We start from the raw sequence: 23,719 nt of genomic DNA on the forward strand, positions 1-23,719 counted from the left end.
CAAGAGTAATGCTTGACATCAATGACAGCCTTTACTGTTTAGTGTGGGAGGAAGAGAGAGTGGTTAGATTCAAATGATTAACATTTTTTTTTTAAAGTTACATGCTTAATGAAAACGTTGAAAATGTTGCCATTTTGTTTTTGTTTATTTTCTTGTTCTGTTTTCTCCCTTTTTTTTTCTTCTTTCTTGTTTCTTTTTTTGTTTAAAGTACTTGAACATTTATCCTTTATTTATTTACTTTGAGAAATGTGACAGTCCTTTCCGCATGCATTCATAAATAGCATTAGAAAGATGAACACAACAACAACATTGCATTTTCAAACTAGATTTCATTGTCGGTTGTATGTGCACTATAAGATGCATTAGGAACATGAAGTATTCAAGGTGTCGCTTGGGTTGGTGTCACCCGCTGCGGTTACTTAAGTGGTGTCACCCTTCCTCACAATGATGAAATCTCTTTTCTTTCATTTTTTTCTTTCGTATTCTGCTTTTGTTGCCACACGGTGTCCCTTTCTTAGACCACAATACAAAGAGCTTTGTAAAAAAAAATAATAATATTATAACTTCTTGGAGCAATTTGTTTACTATTTAATTTAATAAAACCCTAGCAATGTAATGGGAGAGTCCTACTGACACTATCAGCCAATCACTTTCTCAGGACTTCCTCATATTGAAAAAAAAAATTAAATGGGACAAGTGCTTTACGTAATTAGTTTTTTTCATTACCTGTTTTAAAATAAAAAAAAAATCTCATTACAGTTTGAAGTGACTGAGTAAGGTTATCAGACATGTAAACATATACTATCGTTTTTTTTTTTTTTACAAAGCTCATATGAACTTACTTTGTCTGTGTGTCTGGTAAAAAGTATGTACACTTTATTTCTCCCACACCCAATTTCGGACCAAGCTGAAATACTGCACAATTATTTTTTTACATGACAACACAAGAATCAATTTTAAAAAATAGATTAGAAACTCTACTTCACTGAAGTGGTGGTATAAGATTAGTCTCTTAACCCTTAATGCGCGTGTGGTAGTTTAGCCACCAAACATTAGAAATATAATTCCATTTTGCATGCACTCAGTGTAAAACAACTCAGCACTTTAAGGGTTAAAAGTTCGGCGCTTTAAATACGATTGTAACAAACAATACAATCTTCTATTTTCATAGGCACCTCACCAACAGAGTGCCAGTATGTCGGCTTGAGGAGGCATGAGCCATGAATTCGAATTCAGGTTGTCCCCCCCCCCCCCCCGGGGCCACTTTTTTACCAACTAGTCCAGATAAGTAATAGGATCACAGCGCAGAGCATAAAAAAAACTAAAACCATGAAATAGAGCAAAAAAAATTGTAAAATAAATATTAATTGCACAGATTTGTTTTTAGTCTAGATCTATTAAAAATATAATTACTTGACGGATCCAAACTAATTCATACACTTACGCTTCTTATGAGCTTTGTTTTTAAAAAAGTATTTGTAGTCCTCTAGTACTTTATATTAAACATGGTCTGATCAATATCGGTAAAGTGCACAAAGATTGTATTAGTGGACCCCGAAAGGAGAAAAGACACTATTAGTTTTGTGTGGTTTGTCCATCCGTCCGTCCGTCCAGTTTAGATCTCGTAAACTAGAAAAGATAGTGACAATCCGACATCATCATATTTTAGACCATTCAAAGTTCTGATGCAACGGTTACTTTTTTCTTTTCTGAAAAAGAAAAATCAAATTTTTAATATCAATTATGCAAGCAGTCTTTTTTTCATAAAAATACACCATTTTTACAACTATTCACTATTAATTGTAACAAATACGAAGGCTACTTAGTAAGGGGAATTACATTCCACCATATTTTTTACACAATTATACAAATGGTTTTAGATTTTTGTAAATTTTTTTTTTACAATTGTATTGCAAATTGAAGTAAGTTCAGTCCTACTAACTTTTACATTTACAAACTATTTAGTATGCATATAATGGGAACATAATTTAAAACAACAATTAATAAGTAGTTTTTCATAATATCGAGTAAAAGACAGAACTGCACAATGTCAATCTTGTCACGTAACTAAAGGAATTTTTTACGGACATGTTATTTTTTTCTTGAGACTTTGAAGAAGAGATTGACCCTTCACAAAACAGTTAGCCCAGGTTCATATCTAACTTTACATTAACTTTCACCTATCTCTTGGTCTGCTGAACCCTTGGGGCACCACACAAGATCTGTCAACCTTCTTTCTCCATTCTTCTGTCACATGCCTTTGATAGAATTTCATTCAAATATTCTTTCTGAAAATACTGAAACCTGCCTTTTTACCTGATTGGGTGGACAAACTGTCTTTGTAATCTTGTTTATTTCACTATTCCGTTACCAGCAAGAAAAACACATGTTAGCGCTATGAATAATGGAATAATCCATTTCATATGCATTTTATATTGATGATTGACATTGTATCATATCACTATAGAACATGTAGGCCTATTTAACATGGATAAAAGTGAATTAAAATTAAAAAAAAAAAAGGACTTAAAGCATCTTTTCAAAGTAGCTGATGTGTCTCCTAAAGGGCGATAGGGTGTCTCCACAAGTAGTAAAAGAGTTAATGTTTCTCTTCAAAGGCCTTGATAATTCCCACAAGAGAGTAAAAAGTGTCAATGGAATCGATGTCTGACCTTGTTGATGTCTAAGGGCTGAGCCAAAGGCTCTTCGAGCCCTAAGTTTGAAAAAAAACCTGCAGTAAAAAAAAAAAACCTGTGTGAATACACAGTTCTGTTTGGGAGAGACCCTAGACAATGCCTATGCAAAGCATTGCTGTTGACCGATGCATTTGGCCCCCAACGCGTGGGCTAGACACGGCCGAAGGCCGAGAATACACCGGGATCTTCTGCCATTTTCCTTCAATGTACCAAGTTAACTGTGCGGGACCCGCCATTTATGTAGCGGTCCCTTTGACGAACAGCGCATGGATTGGTGACAGGTTTGTGGAGACTTTATTACAACCCCGCCCGTGCAATGAGTGGACTCTCATGTACCCGTGGGCATCCCCACGGGAGTCCTGTGTTGTTACCCATTTAGCCTAGCCACTTCCTCTAATGGCCGTTTCCACGCGAGCGCCACGATGAGGCAGGGCAACGTGCTCGCGGATGTCTGACCTTAAAGAAGTTAAAGTAACTCCTTAAAGAAGTTCATCTGCTTACAACGCAATACTGTAATGAGATTTTAGCCCAAGGGAAGTCTGCAGTGGTCGTACTAGCAACAATAAGTGATCTTTTGATTTCAGATTGTTTAAATATGTTCGTGAGTTACAACAATTCGCGCTCTCACTATTAACATTATTCCAGAATCACTCGCAGTGTTAAAATGTAATTTTTAATATCTCCAAACATTTTAACCATTTAGGAAATGTTAAGTAGTGCACTTCTAAAGTCTATTGACTTCATTCTAAAAGTTGGCATTCACTGAGTCATTGCCAGCACAGCACATGCCCTGTGTCCCACTTGACGACAACTAATAACAATTATTTACTTCTCGGCTAAGAGCTTTGTACTTATCAACAATCTTTCTTTGCGCTGATGAAAGAGTTTGGACTAGAGCCAATATTTGGTAGTAGCCCGAAAGCTCTTTGACATTGTAGGCGCAGGGGACACGACTTGTGTGTAGAATTAATAGAGATTTACTTATTCAAACATATGTGGGTTTTCTAGACAGAACAATACTAATCTATCTTATCTATCTATCTATCTATCTATCTATCTATCTATCTATCTATCTATCTATCTATCTATCTATCTATATCGATCTATCTATATATATATATATCTATATCTATATATATATATATATATATATATATTATATATTTATAGAAAAAGAGAGAGAGAAAAAGACATATATATATATATAGAGAGAGAGAGATAGATAGATAGATAGATAGATAGATAGATAGATAGATAGATAGATAGATAGATAGATAGATAGATAGATAGATAGATGGATGGATGGATGGATGTTTTGTTTAAGTTACACACGAAACTGAAAGGTCTTACAAATAGTTTGCTCTACTGTTCACCAATGCTACCACTGAGACTTCCACTTCCATATTTAACAATTCAGTTCTCCGTCGCTTACTTGTTTCTATATTAGTATTATTATTATTTCAGCCAGTAATCCTTTTTTTCTTTCTTTCTCTCTCTCTCTCTCTCTTACTCCTTTAAAAAAAACTGACTATATGTTAGCATCTTTTATTAGCTTTCTAGCTGAGTCCTCATTTTTTCATAGTTCTGAATGTAGGAGGGGTTGCATTAGTACTACAGGGAGGGGATGGGGAAAAGACTGAGATGAAGAATTCTATCGATTCAGCAAAATTACGTTGGTTACCATGGCAACTCCTGGTGACACGAGACTGCTAAGTCTCAACATTTTCAAATAGAATGTACATTGAAGATGGGTTAAACAGTTTTGTGGTGACTATGATAACTGCTTGGTGGGTGAGGGATGTATATGGTAGATGTGTGGTAACTGTGTGGAGTGACTGTATGGTGGTGTGGAGTAACTGTGTTGAGGGACTGTATGGTGGTGTGGAGTAACTGTGTGGAGGGACTGTATGGTGGTGTGGAGTAACTGTGTGGAGGGACTGTGTGGTGGTGTGGAGTAACTGTGTGGAGTGACTGTTTGGTGGTATAGAGTAACTGTGTGGGAGTGACTGTTTGGTGGTGTAGAGTAACTGTGTGGAGTGACTGTTTGGTGGTGTGGAGTAACTGTGTGGAGGGACTGTGTGGTGGTGTGGAGTAACTGTGTGGAGTGACTGTTTGGTGGTGTGGAGTAACTGTGTTGAGGGACTGTGTGATGGTGTGGAGTAACTGTGTGGAGGGACTGTGTGGTGGTGTGGAGTAACTGTGTGGAGGGACTGTATGGTGGTGTGGAGTAACTGTGTGGAGGGACTGTTTGGTGGTATAGAGTAACTGTGTGGGAGTGACTGTTTGGTGGTGTAGAGTAACTGTGTGGAGTGACTGTTTGGTGGTGTGGAGTAACTGTGTGGAGGGACTGTGTGGTGGTGTGGAGTAACTGTGTGGAGTGACTGTATGGTGGTGTGGAGTAACTGTGTGGAGGGACTGTGTGGTGGTGTGGAGTAACTGTGTGGAGGGACTGTGTGGTGGTGTGGAGTAACTGTGTGGAGGGACTGTATGGTGGTGTGGAGTAACTGTGTGGAGGGACTGTATGGTGGTGTAAAGTAACTGTGTGGAGGGACTGTGTGGTGGTGTGGAGTAACTGTGTGGAGTGACTGTTTGGTGGTGTAGAGTAACTGTGTGGAATGACTGTATCGGGGTGTAGAGTAACTGTGTGGAGTGACTGTGTGGTGGTGTGGAGTAACTGTGTGGAGTGACTGTATGGTGGTGTGGAGTAACTGTGTGGAGTGACTGTGTATAGTGGGTTTGAAAACTATGTGGGGTAATTGTGTGGATTGTATTTGGGAGGATGCAAATAAGAGTATGATTGTACTCCCTTACAAGACTCAAGTTTAAATTTTTAAGAACAATGTTTTATGAGGTTTTAGTTTTAGATAGTGCCAATACCACACATAGTTTCATAGGCCTTAAAGTACTGCCAAGCTAGCAATAAATAGCTGTAAATAGAAAACTAGAAGAAGAGATATGACGAGAATCGTCTCCTAAACTCAAATGAAGACAGAAAGAAATTATGCAATAATTATTGTTTAAAAATGCCAAACTTTTTCATATGAACTTGTACTAACATTTGTCTAAAAGAACTGGCTTGACTTTGTAATTTCTTAAAAATATATTTTCATCTTTCTCTTTTTGAAAAGCTTATATCAACTTACTCTGTCTGTCTGTCTGACTGATGCAACGTGTGCACTAGTTATTTCTCCCACTCCCAATCACGGATCAAGTTGAAACTTCGCACACTTATCATAGTTAATTATTTCGTTTGATACCATGAAGTGAAACTAATCCTTCAGTATTCACAGATACGGCTTAATTTGTTGGGTTAAATCCCCTTAAAGTAATTGTAAACGCTATTTCTCCCTCACACATTCTACGATCACGTTGATACTTTAAACAATGAATTAGTGTACCCAACAAAACATGAATCAATAATTAAAATACCGAATTAGTCAATAAATTATTTGTAATTAATTATTTTTATATCGAATAAGGGAAATAACTAGTACATTATTGATAGATATAATTTTAAGGCCGGAGTTCTTCCCCTTTAGATAAGCGTTGTTTAAAAAAAAGGAAAAAGATTTCTTATACTTTGCTTGTTTCATCTACCATCAGACTCCTGAAGAACTATTTCTGGCATCTCTACATTTATTTATGACATTCTATATAGGAGGCCAATACGTTACTTCATGTCTAAGATTGACTGTAGAAAATGTTGAGACTAATAATTTATTACTCTTTTTTCACGCCAAAAAAAAAACAGATCATAATTCGCTAGTAAGTGTCTCAATAAAACTCAACCACTAAATATGCTCAAATACAGAAATGCGTTAATAAAGAATATTAAAATCCTCCCTCCATATCAGATACAGTGACAATGACATTCTTTGTTTCTATTTAAAACTGACTTTGTTCCTCTGTTAGTTTCTCGGATAGATTTGAACGATTTAAATATGTATGACCACTTGTTCAGACGCCTAGAACTCAAAGAATCGCGGGAAGCGTGGTCGGGAGGCCAAGTGCGCTTGAACTTGGCTTGGCTACCTTGAAGGGAGCTCGAGGTTCGACACCCGACTCGGTCAGAGTTGTGTTTACTGAGCGCCTAAAGGCAGCACGGAAAACCAACTCCTAGATACCCCCTCCCCCCCCCAACCGGTCCACAAATGAGATTGGACCAAAAGCGCTCTGAGCATGCTATAAGCATGAAAGTAGCGCTATATAAAAGCTATAATAATAATAATATTCACAGGTAGCCAGGTAGATAAACACTAGTCTTTGTAAAACTACCATGATAATACTGTGCCACAAGAGAACTGTAGATAATAAACACAATTAGCCGTATTTTCCTTCAAAGGCATAATATATATATATACACATTCTTCTTGTGACCTCTCCAAGCGATGACCCCCGTCTCTCTATAAGTTGCTTATCAATGGTTTCAAGTTTCTTCATTTGAGCTGCTGTGAGTCAGGCGGTTGGACGAAAGAGGCACGAGAAGTTCACTGTTGCATGTCTGATCATGATAAATGTCATTGATGTCCATGTATCGCCTCACATTATCCAAACAAAGTTGATATTTGCTTTGGACGAACACCTGCAAGAATAGAAAATATTGAAAACGAGGCTTTCATGTCATTCTAACGTCTTTACTTGCAAAATACAAACCCGCCCATCACTGAGATGTCAAAGGTTACATTTTGTCTTCCTTTCCGACTCAAAGAGCAGGCGTTATTTCACTACGCAATGTTATAAAACTCAAGTTTACTTAGCAAGCAGCTCAACAAAGCGAAACAAACCAGCCAAGCAGAACAGTGCCTACCGATAACCACAGTCAAAAATGAATATGAATGACTAGTTTAAGTTACGTACATTTTGTCGACTAGAACAAACACAAATCTTAAGGTTGGAAACTTTTTTCTGATTTTCTATTACAAAGCAACGCAGACATTACACAATGACCTGATAGAGTGAGAAAAAAACTGTAATAATAAAAGGCTCTAAATCAACACCAATAACAGTAAACTTAAGGAACAGTCTTAGGTCCACTACTAATTTTATTTTACATAAATGATTTACCAAATCGCATTAGTTCAGGAACAAAAGTCAGATTATTTGCAGACGATTGCATAATATATAGAACAATAAAAACAACACAAGACACAGATATTTTACAAAGAGAATTAGATGAATTACAGAAATGGGAATCAAATTGGAGCATGTCTTTCCACCCAGAAAAATGTCAGTTGTTAAGAGTAACAAAAAAACTAAAACAGATTCATTCCACTTATCTTATTCATGGCAAACCAGTAACACAGACTAAAAACACAAAATAGCTAGGTGTTATAATAAATGAAAAACTGTCAAGGAATCCCCATATTGATACAACTATCAAAAAATCAAACAAAGCATTAGGATTTATTAAAAGATTTTTTTAAAAATCAAATAAGAACATAAAACTAAATGTTATTCAACCTTGGTTAAGCCAATAATAGAATAAGCATCCTCTGTTTAGGACCCCCTCAACTCAAGAAAACATTAAGAAACTGGAACAGACACAAAATAGGGCAGTGAGATTCATAACAAACGAATATTCACATTTGACTAGAGTAACACCTTTAGTAAAATCACTAAATTTAGAAAGTGTTCAGGACAGAAGACTCAAAAGTAAAGTAGCAATTATACATAAAACACTGAACCATAATCTTCAAATACAAAAACAAAATTTAATAAAATACTCAACAAAGATAAAGGCACATGTCTCATTCAATAAGGTAGGACAAATTTGTACAAATACTCCTTCTTCCCTAGTGCTATTAGAGCATAGAATGGGTTGTCTGAGTTAGCCAGGAAAACCAGTGACTTGGCAAAAATTAGGTCATTAGTTAATATGCATGACTAAATGCACGACGCGTAGGACGTAATCTTAATTTATGCTAGGTTAACTTAATTTATGCTAGATTGTCTTAATTCATGTTAAATTTTCTTAACTTATGCTATAGTGTCTTAATTTATACTAGATTGTCTTAATTTATGCTAGATTGTCTTAATTTATGCTAAATTGTCTTAATATATGCTAGACTATGTCAGGATATGGATTTTCCTCTTGTTGAAATGTTTGTATTCTCATTGAAATTATGTTTAAAATTATGTCTAAAATTATGTCTAATATTATGTCTAACTTGTCTTAGTTGGCTGATCAGAAGACCATTTCACTGCTTTTTTTCTAAGCCTTTTCTGAACATTCGAGGTCATGACCTTGTCTCAGTCTAATATCACAAGTAGTGCCCTAATAGTTGTCCTCTTCAATAGAACCTAATGTTCCTTCTACTCTTTTGTTTTGCTTCTTCCCAAAATGATGTGACTAATATGAAACGTTCTTATTTAAATCTCCCAGGGAACTAGTTTATTATTTAATGTGCATGTTGAATGAAATAGGATTGAAGATATTTTCATGTCGCCAAATACTTTTGATATCATTGTGAAACTTTAGTTCAAGTTTTCTTTTTTTTTTTTTCTGTCAATTATTTTTTTTTGTTTACATTACCAACGTTTGTTGATGAAAAGTGCGCATGCATCAATGACATTGAACAAGCGATTTGCCTGTATTTTATCACAGGAAAACATACGTTTTTCATAGACTCTTAGAGGTGTCTTGGTTCAAGCAGAAACCCACATGGTTTTCCAGCCTTTGGAATCTCTTTCATCTCCGTACGAAGTCTATCCAGCACTTCTGTCGAATCACGTTTGAATTGCAGTTCTATTGACAGTACTACATCAGAACTCAACTCTCTATCAAGTCTTTTCTTTCTTCTGTCTATTTTGATTACAGAAAGAAATCCATAGCATTCACTTCCTTCTTTTGCTTTTTAGATGGATTGGCTGATCAGTTTCGTCCATTTCTCATAATTGTTGCAGAAAACATGAAAGGGTTTTAATTTCTTTACCAGCTTCCGTATGTAAGTTAGACGTTTGTAGTTTCTTCTGAACTATATTAATTGGGAGCAGGAAATTTGATCACAGGTCCAGATAAGCAAAAAATGCATAATTTTCCACTGCATGAAGAAGATTCTGTGCATTGCTTCTAGTGTCCATTCTTTCAGTTGTTGATTCAGAAAGTTTCTCCAACAGCTTGATGATTTTCTCGAGGTGCAAGGAAACTGTCGACGTAGCTTCTTCTTATTCGGACCACCTTGTGTTACTCTCCTTTTTCTAAATTTGCGCACGAAACATATGTGATAGTTCATCTGGTTCTGCCTTCAGCTTTTCTTCTTCTAAATTTCTCTTCAAAAGAGCTTGTCTATGGTGGACTCCTTCTTCATGTTATTTCAGTCTCTCCGGTTTCTTCCATTTGGTGAAACCAACTCCTGGTTTGCTCAATGCACTAGATGTTGTTTTTTTGTTTGATGCCTCGGAAAACAGTACACAAAACAAAATCTGTATTATATAAGATAAGAAGAAAACAGACATCCCAAGTGTGGAGAGAAGAGGAGCCAAGAACAGTTGTAAATTTCTCCTGTTGGAAGCTTTCTAGTGAACCATAATGTCAAACTTCGTAATCTATTTTGGGTAAACTCTACTTAAAACAGATCCCGTTCATCTTTGTTTTGGAAAAATAAGCTACCCATTAACACAATCTTTACTCGCAGTTCCTCGGATAAAATTCCAGGCTGGTTATATCTGAAGTCTTTGTACTTAATTACAGCTTCTTCCACTTCTGGAGAAAGTGTTTTTTTTAAGACCATCTCATGACTCATCATCGGTATCACTTACTTCAGATGTTTTCTCTGACTATGCTAAAATGTATTCCCCTGGAGTCTCTTCGGCACTACTTCTTTCATCAAGAGACATTTTCACTTCTTCGACTGCTGTATGTTTGTATGAATCATCTGAATAGTGATACTTTTATTCGACACGTTCATGGTCTCCTTTGTTTTCAGTGCTCTTATCAGGTTTCTTCTTAAATGATAAGGATGATGAAATAAACTACACTATATACCAAGTTACTTACTGAGAGTAACACGGCACTAGTCAGCTCTATGGAAGTTACTCCTTGAAATTAAGAGTTACCCCGCACGGAAAGTGTTAATAATCTGTGCGGAATACATACAACAGGGTCACTTACTTATATAACAAAGTGAAAAGCAAGATTACATGACAGTGACTTATTATTTAATTTATTCAAAAAACACATTTCGGACACTCATTTGGGGGACCCCTCAAGTAGGGGCCCGGGGGGATCTTCAAATTCTCCCCCTCCTCCCCCCACCCTAGCTACGCCACTGCTAGTAATTACATGAAGCTTCTTTTTCTACTGTACATAATTATTTGTTGTTGAATTCACACACACACACACACCTAAAATGTCTAGTTTTAAATATATTTTTTTATTTTAATGTTTGAACGTGTCCATGCATGAAGTGATTCTACAATTCCAAGAACTGTTGAGTGTCTAGCATTTAGCTTCTTGAGTTTCTTGGTAGTTTTTTGGTTATTTTATTTCCTTGAAAATGTACTTAGTAAGTAGAAAGTCGTAAAAGATTTAGACACGCACAAGTCCTATCCGGCTCAACTTCGTAGAAATATATTCATTGCAGGATTTCTTTCTATCTCTCTTCTATAGCTCTCTCTCTCTCTCTTCTCTCTCTTAGGTTCATCTAAAACTTCTTATCCAATGTTAGTGAGGGCAAACACAATGGAACAATTTATTTTCAACATAACGAAATGTTGATTTAAACCAAGTCTTAACAACTTTAATAAAATTATATTTGATAAAAGTAACTAAAATATTTTGATGGTTTTTCTAAGATAAAAAAAAAAGAAATTGTTAGACCAATGGTATTATTATATTATTTTTATTATTATATTTATTATTATTAGTATTATTAGTTATTAGTGTATTATTATTTTCTTTTATTGTCTTATAATATTGTTATCTTTATTCTCTTAATGAATTCTTAACACTTCTTTTCTCTGACTGTATTCTTGAATTCTCTAAAAGTATACTTCCAAAGCATATCCACCTTTCCATTAGTATGTTGAAGTTAAATAGGGTTAATTATTTTAATGATTAATAGAAACATTGTTTGCAAACACACTTTATAAATAATATGGTCTGTATCATTGGTTATGGAGTTTAAACAACTTATGTAGATGGATTCTAAGAACTGTGTCATCAGTTATACACTTAGTTGTGTCACCAGTTGTGTGTCATCAGTTGTACCATGAGTTGTACTATCAGATTCAACATTAGTTGTATCACCAGTTGTGTGTCATCAGTTGTACCATGAGTTGTACTATCAGATTCAACATTAGTTGTATCACCAGTTGTGTGTCATCAGTTGTACCATGAGTTGTACTATCAGATTCAACATTAGTTGTGTCACCAGTTGTGTGAATCAGTTGTACCATGAGTTGTACTATCAGATTCAACATTAGTTGTGTCATCAGTTGTGTGTCATCAGTTGTACCATGAGTTGTACTATCACATTCAACATCAGTTGTGTCATCATCATCAATTCTGTGATCAGTTGCATTTTCAGTTGTATCATCAGTTATGTCATTATTTGTGTAATCAAATGTGTAGTCAGTTGTGTCATCCGTTGTACAATGACCTGTATGCAGAATTTTTGTCTACACGCAATATAGAATCTTAACCTCGTAGCAATTTAGAATTGTTTTTTTTTTTTTTTTGTAGCGATTCATACATATCGCATTTGTTATCTATCAATAAGGTAATTTGTCTGACAATGCACTCTAACTATAAAGATATGCTCACATTAATGTCATTTATTCATATATATATAAATGATAACTCTGTCATGGTCTAGTTGAAATTCGAATTTATGTTTGTTTGTTTTTTTCTAGTTTATAGCTCTGTGTGTGTGTGTGTGTGTGTGTGTGTGCCTGGCAATGATACTTTAGAAAGATCATTTTAACAACAATTTAAAACGTTCAATGGCTCCATGCTGTTACATTAACCGATCATTTCACAAATATGTTTTTTTAGCAAGACTTCTAAGGACGAAACTGTTCCCTGTATAAAACATTCTTTGAGAAGACATCGTACAGCACCCAAGGTTGAGAACTAGAATCTAAATGGAAACAAAATGTATCTCTTTGTAGTAGTTTAAGAAGCAATGCAGGGCCCTTCAATTCTAGAGAAGTCTCCCCCGCCCCAATAAATACATACACTTAGTTCTATCTGACACATGACTACAGCAGCGTGTTAGGTCAATGTTGGGGAAAGGAGCCTCGCCCTAAGGTACATACAAAACCTACGACACTATGTCGTTGTTGGTGTTTTTAGTTAAGAGCTCAATCGTGATCAAACTCAGGTATAAGAAAATGAAAAAAAAAAAAGATCTATTAAACAAAACACTAAATATAGCTTCATATTTCAGATTACAAAAAATAGATCCAGCAGACGTGTTGAAACGACGGCCGGGCACTGGATTCGAGATTAACAACGATTGGTCGAATAAAAATGGTGGACGGATTGGGCTACCGAGGAGCAGCTCGAATTGGGAATAAGAAGAGGGGGGTCGGGGCCGGCAGGCTTGCCATTTTTTTTTCCACCTCACGATCTTCGGTCTCGAGCCCGCCAGTGGCACGTTAATTGGCTAGGAGGGGACGCGTTGCTAAGCGGGTTGCTAAGGCTCGGCTGATAAAACACACACAAGCCAAGCTAAGCACATGACTAGCTGCCTCGCCCCGCTATTGCAAAATGATACACATACACACACATACACGCTGAACTAACAGATACACACGTATAAATCTTTTTTTAACCAGGCTTATAATACTTGTGTATACGGTGTGTTGGGTCGACCGCGGGGAGTTAGACCAAGGCTGAGCTTTTGTCGGTTGCAAACTACACATTTGAAGGCCTAGTGAAAATGGCCTCCACTTCACAATTCCGAATGGGTGTTAAATTGTATGGGCGCTAGTGTGTCCAGATTTAGAAGAGCTTCTGTTCTGAGATAAAATACTAAACTAACTAGTTAATAATTTAAATGTAATTTGTAGGACAAATATGTACAACATACTTCCTTTAAGAGTTGAACTTCTAGGCGTAAATCTATTTAAATAACCCAGGCCAACTTAAACTGCTCAATACTAAGCTCTGGGAAGTATTGAACTAGAATATTTGTTTGGCAATAAGCCCCTCGCCTAATTTCTTCCTGTGAGTTCTCATGATCAGGTTGGATGTTAAAACTGACCAGTCCAATATGAATTGCATTGCGACGTCCAGGTCAGGCAGCTCTCGTACAGTTATTGCACAGTTCACTAGAGGAGTATTTTGGGGCTGGTATTTTGTTCGGAACTCTTGATTAGGTAGTCACCTATGACAAACGTAGCTGGCATTCTCTAAGAGACACTCCACAAGGGCATGTTTTAATGTATACATCCAATATTCAGCTTCCGAAGTCTAGGCTGTCTCATTCTGTTGGGTCCTGTTCTTAGGCCAAACATTATTCATTGATCTGGTCGTGATAGCTTGCACTAAGCATCATAGTAGCCATGATCTCACGATTTGGGTTTAAATCTCTAATTTCATTGGTGAGAAAACTGAAATGGAAAGAAAATGTATAAAGTAAAGCATTGCACGTTTTCATACACTCAATAGAACACAATATAACTAAATGTTAAACCACAACACTCAATAGGACTCAATATAACTAAATGTTAAACCACAACACTCAATAGGACACAATATAACTAAATGGTATACCACCAACCAATAGAACACAATATAACTACAAGATAAGCCACCAACCAATAGAACACAATAGAACTAAATACTATACCACCAACCAATAGAACACAATATAACTAAATATTAAACCACCAACCAATAGAACACAATATAACTAAATGTTAAACCACCAACCAATAGAACACAATAGAACTAAATGTTAAACCACCAACCAATAGAACACAATAGAACTAAATACTATACCACCAACCAAAAGAACACAATATAACTAAATGTTAAACCACCAACCAATAGAACACAATAGAACTAAATACTATACCACCAACCAATAGAACACAATATAACTAAATGGTAAACATCCAACCAATAGAGCACAATATAACTAAATGGTAAACGATAAAACCAATAGAACACAATAAAATTAAATGTTTAACCACCGACCAAATGAACACAATAGAACTAAATGTTAAACCACCAACCAATAGAACACAATATAACGAAATGTTAAACCACCGACCAAATGAACACAATAGAACTAAATGTTAAACCACCAACCAATAGAACACAATAGAACTAAATGCTAAACAACCAACCTATAGAACACAATAGAACTAAATGTTAAACCACCAACCAATAGAACACAATAGAACTAAATGTTAAACCACCGACCAAAAAGAACACAATAGAACTAAATGCTAAACAACCAACCAATAGAACACAATATAACTAAATGTTAAGCCACCAACCAATAGAACACAATAGAACTAAATACTATACCACTAACCAATAGAACACAATCTAACTACATGTTAAACTACCCCTTCAGTCCCCACCATTTCTGACCTATACACTCTCCACTTCAGTATCAAACTTTGTATGAATTCAAATGTTCATCCACAACTTTGTTAGACATTGTAAAAGTAAGATGAAAATAAAACGAGGAGTCCCCTCATTGGTCACTTTGTCACATCATGCTTCATCTGAGATCATGTACAATGTGTGTGTATATTGCGTTAAATAGAGAATGTATTTAATTGATTTAAAATTTTATACTGTAAATTTCACTTAATTATTTTTAATTATTTGTGTGTGTGGTTGCAGTACGATTAGTTTCGGTCTGCTATAAGCAGATATTTGTTAAAAAATATTTCCAATGTCTGTCATTTTTAGATCCAAACAATTGACCATTGTGAAATTCCTTTCATCCCCCCCCCCCCTTCCTTTTCCTTACTGTGCTTGACATGTGTTTCAAATATTTCTACTAAAATATGACCAAAAAAAATTCAATGATTAACGATGCTTTTTTAATTAGTCAATTTAGTTTATGTTATCCATCATTCTATCTTATTAAACATCTCTCTTTTTTTAACATAATGTCGATTCTCAGTCCTTAGTATTGAAAATTGGTGAAACTTCCGAAAATTGACCCTGTTACAAAGCTTATATTAACTCATTCTGTCTGTCTGTCTGTCTGGTAATAAGATTATACACATTTTTTCTCCCACACCCAATCTTAAATCAAGCTGAAATTTAGCACAATTATTTCTTTTATCTGACTAAACAAAAATCAATAATAATTAAAAACATTTAGTTGAATAACTTTTGAAAATTAATTATTAAAGTTGGTATCGAAAAAAGGGAATGAAATGGTACTTGACTGATGTGGTGGTGTAAGTTGAATTAGTCCCCTTTATACTTTGTAGGGCGCCTCTTTAAAGTTTGAAACTAACAATAGATAGCCTTCTATTTTCATAAGCTCGTACCTTTCACAGATTCTAATAATTCATCCGAGGAGGCTAATTATATCCCATTCTTTACTGAATATATCGAAACAATTTAGAGAAGTGAGCCAATACTCAGTATAGTCGTTTTAGAAAAACAAACTTAAAACTCATTTAGTTTTAAGATGATTATATTTTGAAAAGTTTGTAAAAAAAATGTTTATAAAATGTTTTCTATGTTTCGGATGATCTATCAGAGTTGAAAATAGTTTTTTCCTAGTCCAAAACTCCCGCAGGACGACGGGGGATGGGAGCGGGCAGGATTTGAACCCGGGACCATCGATAAGTCCGAACGACAGTCCAGCGAGGAAACCGCACGACCAGGGAGCCAATTTATAAGAGTCAAACTATATTTTCACTATGTGGCCAATGAGGTAGCTATTTTTCCCAAAGAAATACATAAACTCAAATTTTTAGGAAAATCGTTAGTCCGTTTTGGAATTCCCAGTGAGTGTCCAAGCACCCTAAAACCATCAAGAGTTTGCAAGCTGATAGGTTGAAGTGTAAAAATAAAAACTGAACTGACTCACGATATTCTAGAAGCTAATTATTTTTCTTTGGGTGGCGGGTAGACTTACTAACAAGCTTTTTTAGTTCCTAAAATGTTAAGGTGAGACTGACAGACAGACAACAGAAAACTATTGCAACTTTTTACGATTGGAGCATCGAAAACTATTTTCAGCGCTTATTGCAATAAAATCTATAAAAAGTAAAAGTAAACTTTCCCTTTCAGACCTCGTGATCTACATCGTGATGTAAAGATACATCTAATAACGTTTGTATTATTGTATAAAAGAACTAGCTCCAACATAACTTTAGCTTTTTGAATTCCCGGTTTCAGGTCCACGTATTACGACCTGGCCGACGTCTGTGACAATGGAAGTCAAAATAATCCCACACTCGGACATTGCGTGAAGGTCAGTGGATAGCCAGGAGGGAAGGGGGGGGGAAAGGTAGGGGGTAAGGACTAGAATGAGAAAGGAATAATGAATTTATGAGAGGGAGAGAGAGAGGATATAAAGATAGATAGATACATAAATAAATACATACATGATAGATAGATAGATAGATAGATAGATAGATAGATAGATAGATAGATAGATAGATAGATATACAGATAGATAGATACATAAATACATACATACATGATCACGGGCGTAGCCAGGATTTTTTTTCGGGGGGGGGGGGTTGGGGGGGGGGATTTTTTTCTCCCCCCCCCCCGACCCCCCCCCCCCCCCCCCAGCGAAATTTTTTTTTATATGTATTTATGTGTGTGTGTGTGTACATAATCTTTATTGCATTCTGACCCTTCATTCTTTCGGAAGACGTTTATTGTGCCCTAGAATAGGTTCTTCCATAAGTTAGTGGAAAAAATGTAGATTCCCCGACAATACTAGCAAGGGGGTCTGGGGGAGCGCTAGCAGCTCCCCCAGCGCTGGGCGAAGCCCCGCCGCCAAGCACTATTTCTGATATTGAAAGCCAACAAAATGCATATTCTGAGGTATCTACAGTGCATATTCCTGCTATTAAAAAGTTTTATTTCAAAAACCTAATGTGCTATTCTTACTGACTTAGACCCTACCGCGCCGTTCGGAGCATTTGACGTCAAGCTGTTTCCATAAAAATCTGTCACTGGTAATGTCTGAAGCCTCTTCCCACCTGCCATGAGGACCTCAATGAATGAGTGGCGTCAAGTTGTACTAGGATATCATTGCAACTCTTCTTATGCGTAATTAATTTTGTCGGAGAACATGTCCCGCAAACCTCATGCGTCGATCTCTCACAATCTTACTAAAGGGTCGACTCCCAGTTCGGCATAGGATTTCCTTGATTTAAACCTGATCTCTATAACTGACTCCTAAAATCTGTCTTAGCCATCTTGTTTAGCCACATTTAGTGTTTTTCTATTTCGGCAGATGACTATTCACTAAAGTTTATTAAGGGAGCCCTGCCACTGGTAAAATGTTTAACCACTCTTGAATACGCTCTTGGAATTAAGTGACTGTAGTTAGCTTTAGATTTTATATCGAAAAGAGAAGTTTTATCGTCAAAATCATCTGTTGTGGGTTTTCCACCTCAAAATGCTCTGTAGGGGGATCTTAAACTCAAAACTATCTGGAGGGGTTTTAAACAAACGCCATCTGTAGAAGAGGGTTTTAAACTCAAAACCCCCGATTGGATTGGCTACGCTGAAATAATTTTAGTGTGTAATTTGTGTATTTTTAGCATTAAACCCCTCTGAATGGGGGTTTAAACTCAAAACCCCTTTTGGCAAGGCTCATAGCATTTTGAGTGCGTAATTTGCTTTTTTTCTTACACTGAAGATGTATTTTTTAGCCTCAAACCCCCCTGGCGGGGGGTTTAAACTCAAAACCACTTTGGCTGCGTTCATAGATTTTAGTGTGAGTAATTTGCTTTTATTTATATTGAGGAGGTACTTTTTAGATTCAAACTTCACTGGAGGGGAGTTTAAACTCAAAACCCATTTCACTACACTCAAGTGTATAATTTGCTTTGTTTTTATTATTAAAGAGGTATTTTTACCTTCAAACTAAAAACTAAGTCAAAACCCATTTAGCTACGCTCATAACATTTTGAGTGCGTAATTAACTTTTTTTTATATTGAAGAGGGGGGTTTATCGTAAATTTTGGAGGGGGTTTTAAAATCAAAATCTCCCTTAACTGTGCTCTTGGAATTAAGGGATTTTCGTTTGCATTTTTGTTTTGTTTTGTTTTATAGAAGAGGGGGGGGGGTTAACTGCAAAAACCCCAAGTAGGGGGTTTAAAACTCAAAACCCCTAGTAGGGGGTTTTAAACACAAAACCCCTGGTAGAGGTTTTTAAACTCGAACCCCCCCTGGTAGGGGGTTTTAAACTCAAAACCCCCTGGTAAGGGGTTTTAAACTCAAAACCCCATTGGTTGTGCTGGGGCAATTGATGGTTTAGTATTAAAATCTCACCTAAAATAAACAAAATCAAAGCAAAAAATCATTCACTCAATTCCAATCCCCCCCCCCCAAGGGGGGGGGGATTTCATTTCGGGGGGGGGGGGTTGATACCCAAACCCCCCCCCCTGGCTACGCCCATGTACATGATAGATAGATACACATATAGATAGATAGATAGATTTATAGATATACAGATATGTAGATATACAGATAGATAGATAGATAGATAGATAGATAGATAGATAGATAGATAGATAGATAGATAGATAGATAGATAGATAGATAGATAGATAGATAGATAGATAGATAGATCTAATTACCACCTAACACTAATGATGATTCCTTCAGAAAAAGTCAACTCTAGAGAGATTGTGTAACACGAGTTCAAACCCGTACCCTCTTGTCATCGTGCCTGGCTATGAAGGTGAAGGTCATACCCACAATTACTTCGAGGTCTGTCAGAATGAGAAACTTCACGAAGGTAAAGGGGGGTGGAAGGGATGCAGCTATATCTCTTGAAATCTCGTAATTCTTTCTTTTTTGTAATTCAATATTAGATGACAAATAGTAGAAATAGCATTGTGTGTGTGTCGGCCGAGTAAGTAACATTTTCTTCAGAACATGTCAGAAACATTTTGTTTTACTCCAATACGACTTTTAAAGATGTCATCGAACTTTGTTCCTAGTTCCAGTCTTCAAATCATGTAAACATCAGGTCTAGATAAGAGAGAGAGAGAAATGTGCACGTTACTATCATTGTTACAACCTGTTTTCATTCAACTATTGAATAGCCTGTAAACATAACTCAGTTATTAGCTAGTCGTTGTTTTTTTTCCAACGGGTGTTTTCTTGAATGCAGGATTTAACTTTAATTGTTTGCAATGCATATCTTCTTGTCCAGTGCACGAGATTATCTTTTCCTGTGTGCTACATAACCTTGTTCATAGTACCACATTTTTTTGTCCAGTGCACCAAATTATCTTGTCCAGTTCACCATATTGTCTTGTCCAACACACACACCACATTGTATTGTCCAGTACACCACATGGTCTTGTCCAGCTCACCACATGGTCTTGTCCAGCACACACACCACATTGTCGTGTCCAGCACACACACTACATTGTCTTGTCCAGAACACCACATTGTCTAGTCCAGTCCACACACCACATTGTCTTGTCCAGCACACCACATTGTCTTGTCCAGTCCACACACCACATTGTCTTGTCCAGTCCACACACCACATTGTCTTGTCCAGCACACCACATTGTCTTGTCCAGCACACCACATTGTCTTGTCCAGAACACCACATTGTCTAGTCCAGTCCACACACCACATTGTCTTGTCCAGCACACACAACACATTGGCTTGTCCAGTCCACACACCACATTGTCTTGTCCAGTCCACACACCACATTGTTTTGTCCAGTCCACACACCACATTGTCTTGTCCAGTACACCACATTGTCTTGTCCAGCACACCACATTGTTTTGTCCAGTACACCACATTGTTTTGTCCAGCACACCACATTGTCTTGTCCAGCACACCACATTGTCTTGTCCAGTACACCACATTGTCTTGTCCAGTACACCACATTGTCTTGTCCAGCACACACACCACATTGTTTTGTCCAGTACACCACATTGTCTTGTCCAGTACACCACATTGTCTTGTCCAGCACACCACATTGTCTTGTCCAGCACACCACATTGTCTTGTCCAGCACACCACATTGTCTTGTCCAGCACACCACATTGTCTTGTCCAGTACACCACATTGTCTTGTCCAGCACACACACCACATGGTCTTGTCCAGTACACCACATTGTTTTGTCCAGTACACCACATTGTTTTGTCCAGTACACCACATTGTTTTGTCCAGTACACCACATTGTTTTGTCCAGTACACCACATTGTTTTGTCCAGTACACCACATTGTCTTGTCCAGTACACCACATTGTTTTGTCCAGTACACCACATTGTTTTGTCCAGTACACCACATTGTCTTGTCCAGTACACCACATTGTTTTGTCCACACACCACATTGTTTTGTAAACACACCACATTGTCTTGTCCAGTACACCACATTGTCTTGTCCAGCACACACACCACATGGTCTTGTCCAGTACACCACATTGTTTTGTCCAGTACACCACATTGTTTTGTCCACACACCACATTGTTTTGTCCAGCACACCACATTGTCTTGTCCAGTCCACACACCACATTGTCTTGTCCAGCACACCACATTGTCTTGTCCAGCACACCACATTGTCTTGTCCAGCACACCACACACCACATTGTCTTGTCCAGTACACCACATTGTCTTGTCCAGTACACCACATTGTCTTGTCCAGCACACCACATTGTCTTGTCCAGTACACCACATTGTCTTGTCCAGCACACACACCACATTGTTTTGTCCAGTACACCACATTGTCTTGTCCAGTACACCACATTGTCTTGTCCAGCACACCACATTGTCTTGTCCAGCACACCACATTGTCTTGTCCAGCACACACACCACATGGTCTTGTCCAGTACACTACATTGTCTTGTCCAGTACACCACATTGTCTTGTCCAGTACACCACATTGTCTTGTCCAGCACACACACCACATTGTCTTGTCCAGCACACCACATTGTCTTGTCCAGTACACCACATTGTCTTGTCCAGCACACACACCACATGGTCTTGTCCAGTACACCACATTGTCTTGTCCAGTACACCACATTGTTTTGTCCAGTACACCACATTGTTTTGTCCACACACCACATTGTTTTGTCCACACACCACATTGTCTTGTCCAGTACACCACATTGTCTTGTCCAGTACACCATATTGTCTTGTCCAGCACACACACCACATGGTCTTGTCCAGTACACCACATTGTTTTGTCCAGTACACCACATTGTTTTGTCCACACACCACATTGTTTTGTCCAGCACACCACATTGTCTTGTCCAGTCCACACACCACATTGTCTTGTCCAGCACACCACATTGTCTTGTCCAGTCCACACACCACATTGTCTTGTCCAGTCCGCACACCACATTGTTTTGTCCAGTCCACACACCACATTGTCTTGTCCAGTACACCACATTGTCTTGTCCAGTACACCACATTGTTTTGTCCAGTACACCACATTGTCTTGTCCAGTACACCACATTGTTTTGTCCAGTCCACACACCACATTGTCTTGTCCAGTACACCACATTGTTTTGTCCAGTCCACACACCACATTGTCTTGTCCAGTACACCACATTGTCTTGTCCAGTACACCACATTGTCTTGTCCAGTACACCACATTGTCTTGTCCAGTACACCACATTGTTTTGTCCAGTCCACACACCACATTGTCTTGTCCAGTACACCACATTGTTTTGTCCAGTCCACACACCACATTGTCTTGTCCAGTACACCACATTGTCTTGTCCAGTACACCACATTGTCTTGTCCAGTACACCACATTGTTTTGTCCAGTACACCACATTGTTTTGTCCAGTACACCACATTGTTTTGTCCAGTACACCACATTGTTTTGTCCAGTACACCACATTGTTTTGTCCAGTACACCACATTGTCTTGTCCAGTACACCACATTGTCTTGTCCAGTACACCACATTGTCTTGTCCAGTACACCACATTGTTTTGTCTAGTACACCACATTGTTTTGTCCAGTACACCACATTGTTTTGTCCACACACCACATTGTTTTGTCTAGTACACCACATTGTTTTGTCTATGTGTTGTACAAAACATTTTAACAATAGCGAAGCTTATTTCGTGAGTTTTTTTTTAGCGTCTCTTTTGAATGGCAGAGTTCTCTTCCTTATTTCAAATACTCTAGTTAAGCTGTAAGTTGTCGAAACCATTCTTGACCTGTAAGGTGATATATGTGCGCTACACACAGTAGCAGAGCTCCTTTCCAGGGCTTTAGCATCAAAGGGATAGAGCCTTTGAAGCCCTCGCTCGTTTGAAGTTTGATTTTGAGGAGATTTGGGTACCCCGACAAAAACGCGCGGACAAAATAGCGCCGAATGAAATAGCGCGAACAAAATAGCGCGGACAAAATATCGCGAACAAAATAGCGCCGACAAAATAGCGCAGAAAAAATATATTTCAGTCATTTTGAAAGAAATACTTTAGATATTGCAAAATATGAGTAGAGCCAATATTCCTTTATTTTAATGTTATCATTAATTTTGAGTCATTTTGCAGGAAACACTTCAGATATCTTAAAACATAAATATGCAAACAGTAAGAAAAAATTATAATAAGCTACAATGAATAATTTGAAAATATAGGCCTATCATTTATTTACATTCCAAAAGTGTACTTCGAAAACAAGGAAAGATACTTGTAAGAGTTCTACACACACACACGCAAACTTTCACAAAGTTAAATTGCTTGAATTTTGTCACGACATTTCAAAATCCTATTTTTAGCAAGTTATGCATTTTAAACATTGCTGAAAAGGCGAAATATGGCATACTTTCAGATCTATTAATATTGAAAAAGAGACATCAACAAAAATGCTGCCCAGGACATTAAATTACTAATAATCCGGTACTTTTATACACATTATATATAAGT

General features: G+C 37.2%; 1 protein-coding gene across 4 annotated transcripts in view; it reads left to right on the forward strand.

The window, feature by feature from the left end:
- LOC106079458 (uncharacterized) overlaps window positions 1-23,719 on the forward strand; it is a 100,510-nt gene that overhangs the window by 7,639 nt on the left and 69,152 nt on the right. For all 4 annotated transcript variants that reach the window (XM_056006185.1, XM_056006184.1, XM_056006187.1 and 1 more), the window contains exons 4-5: window positions 17,023-17,098; window positions 19,477-19,609. In XM_056006185.1, coding sequence (XP_055862160.1) covers window positions 17,023-17,098; window positions 19,477-19,609 — 209 coding nt within the window. The remainder of the gene's footprint in view (window positions 1-17,022; window positions 17,099-19,476; window positions 19,610-23,719) is intronic.

Source organism: Biomphalaria glabrata, chromosome 12 (genome assembly GCF_947242115.1).
Source record: "Biomphalaria glabrata chromosome 12, xgBioGlab47.1, whole genome shotgun sequence".
Classification (NCBI taxonomy): domain Eukaryota; kingdom Metazoa; phylum Mollusca; class Gastropoda; family Planorbidae; genus Biomphalaria; species Biomphalaria glabrata.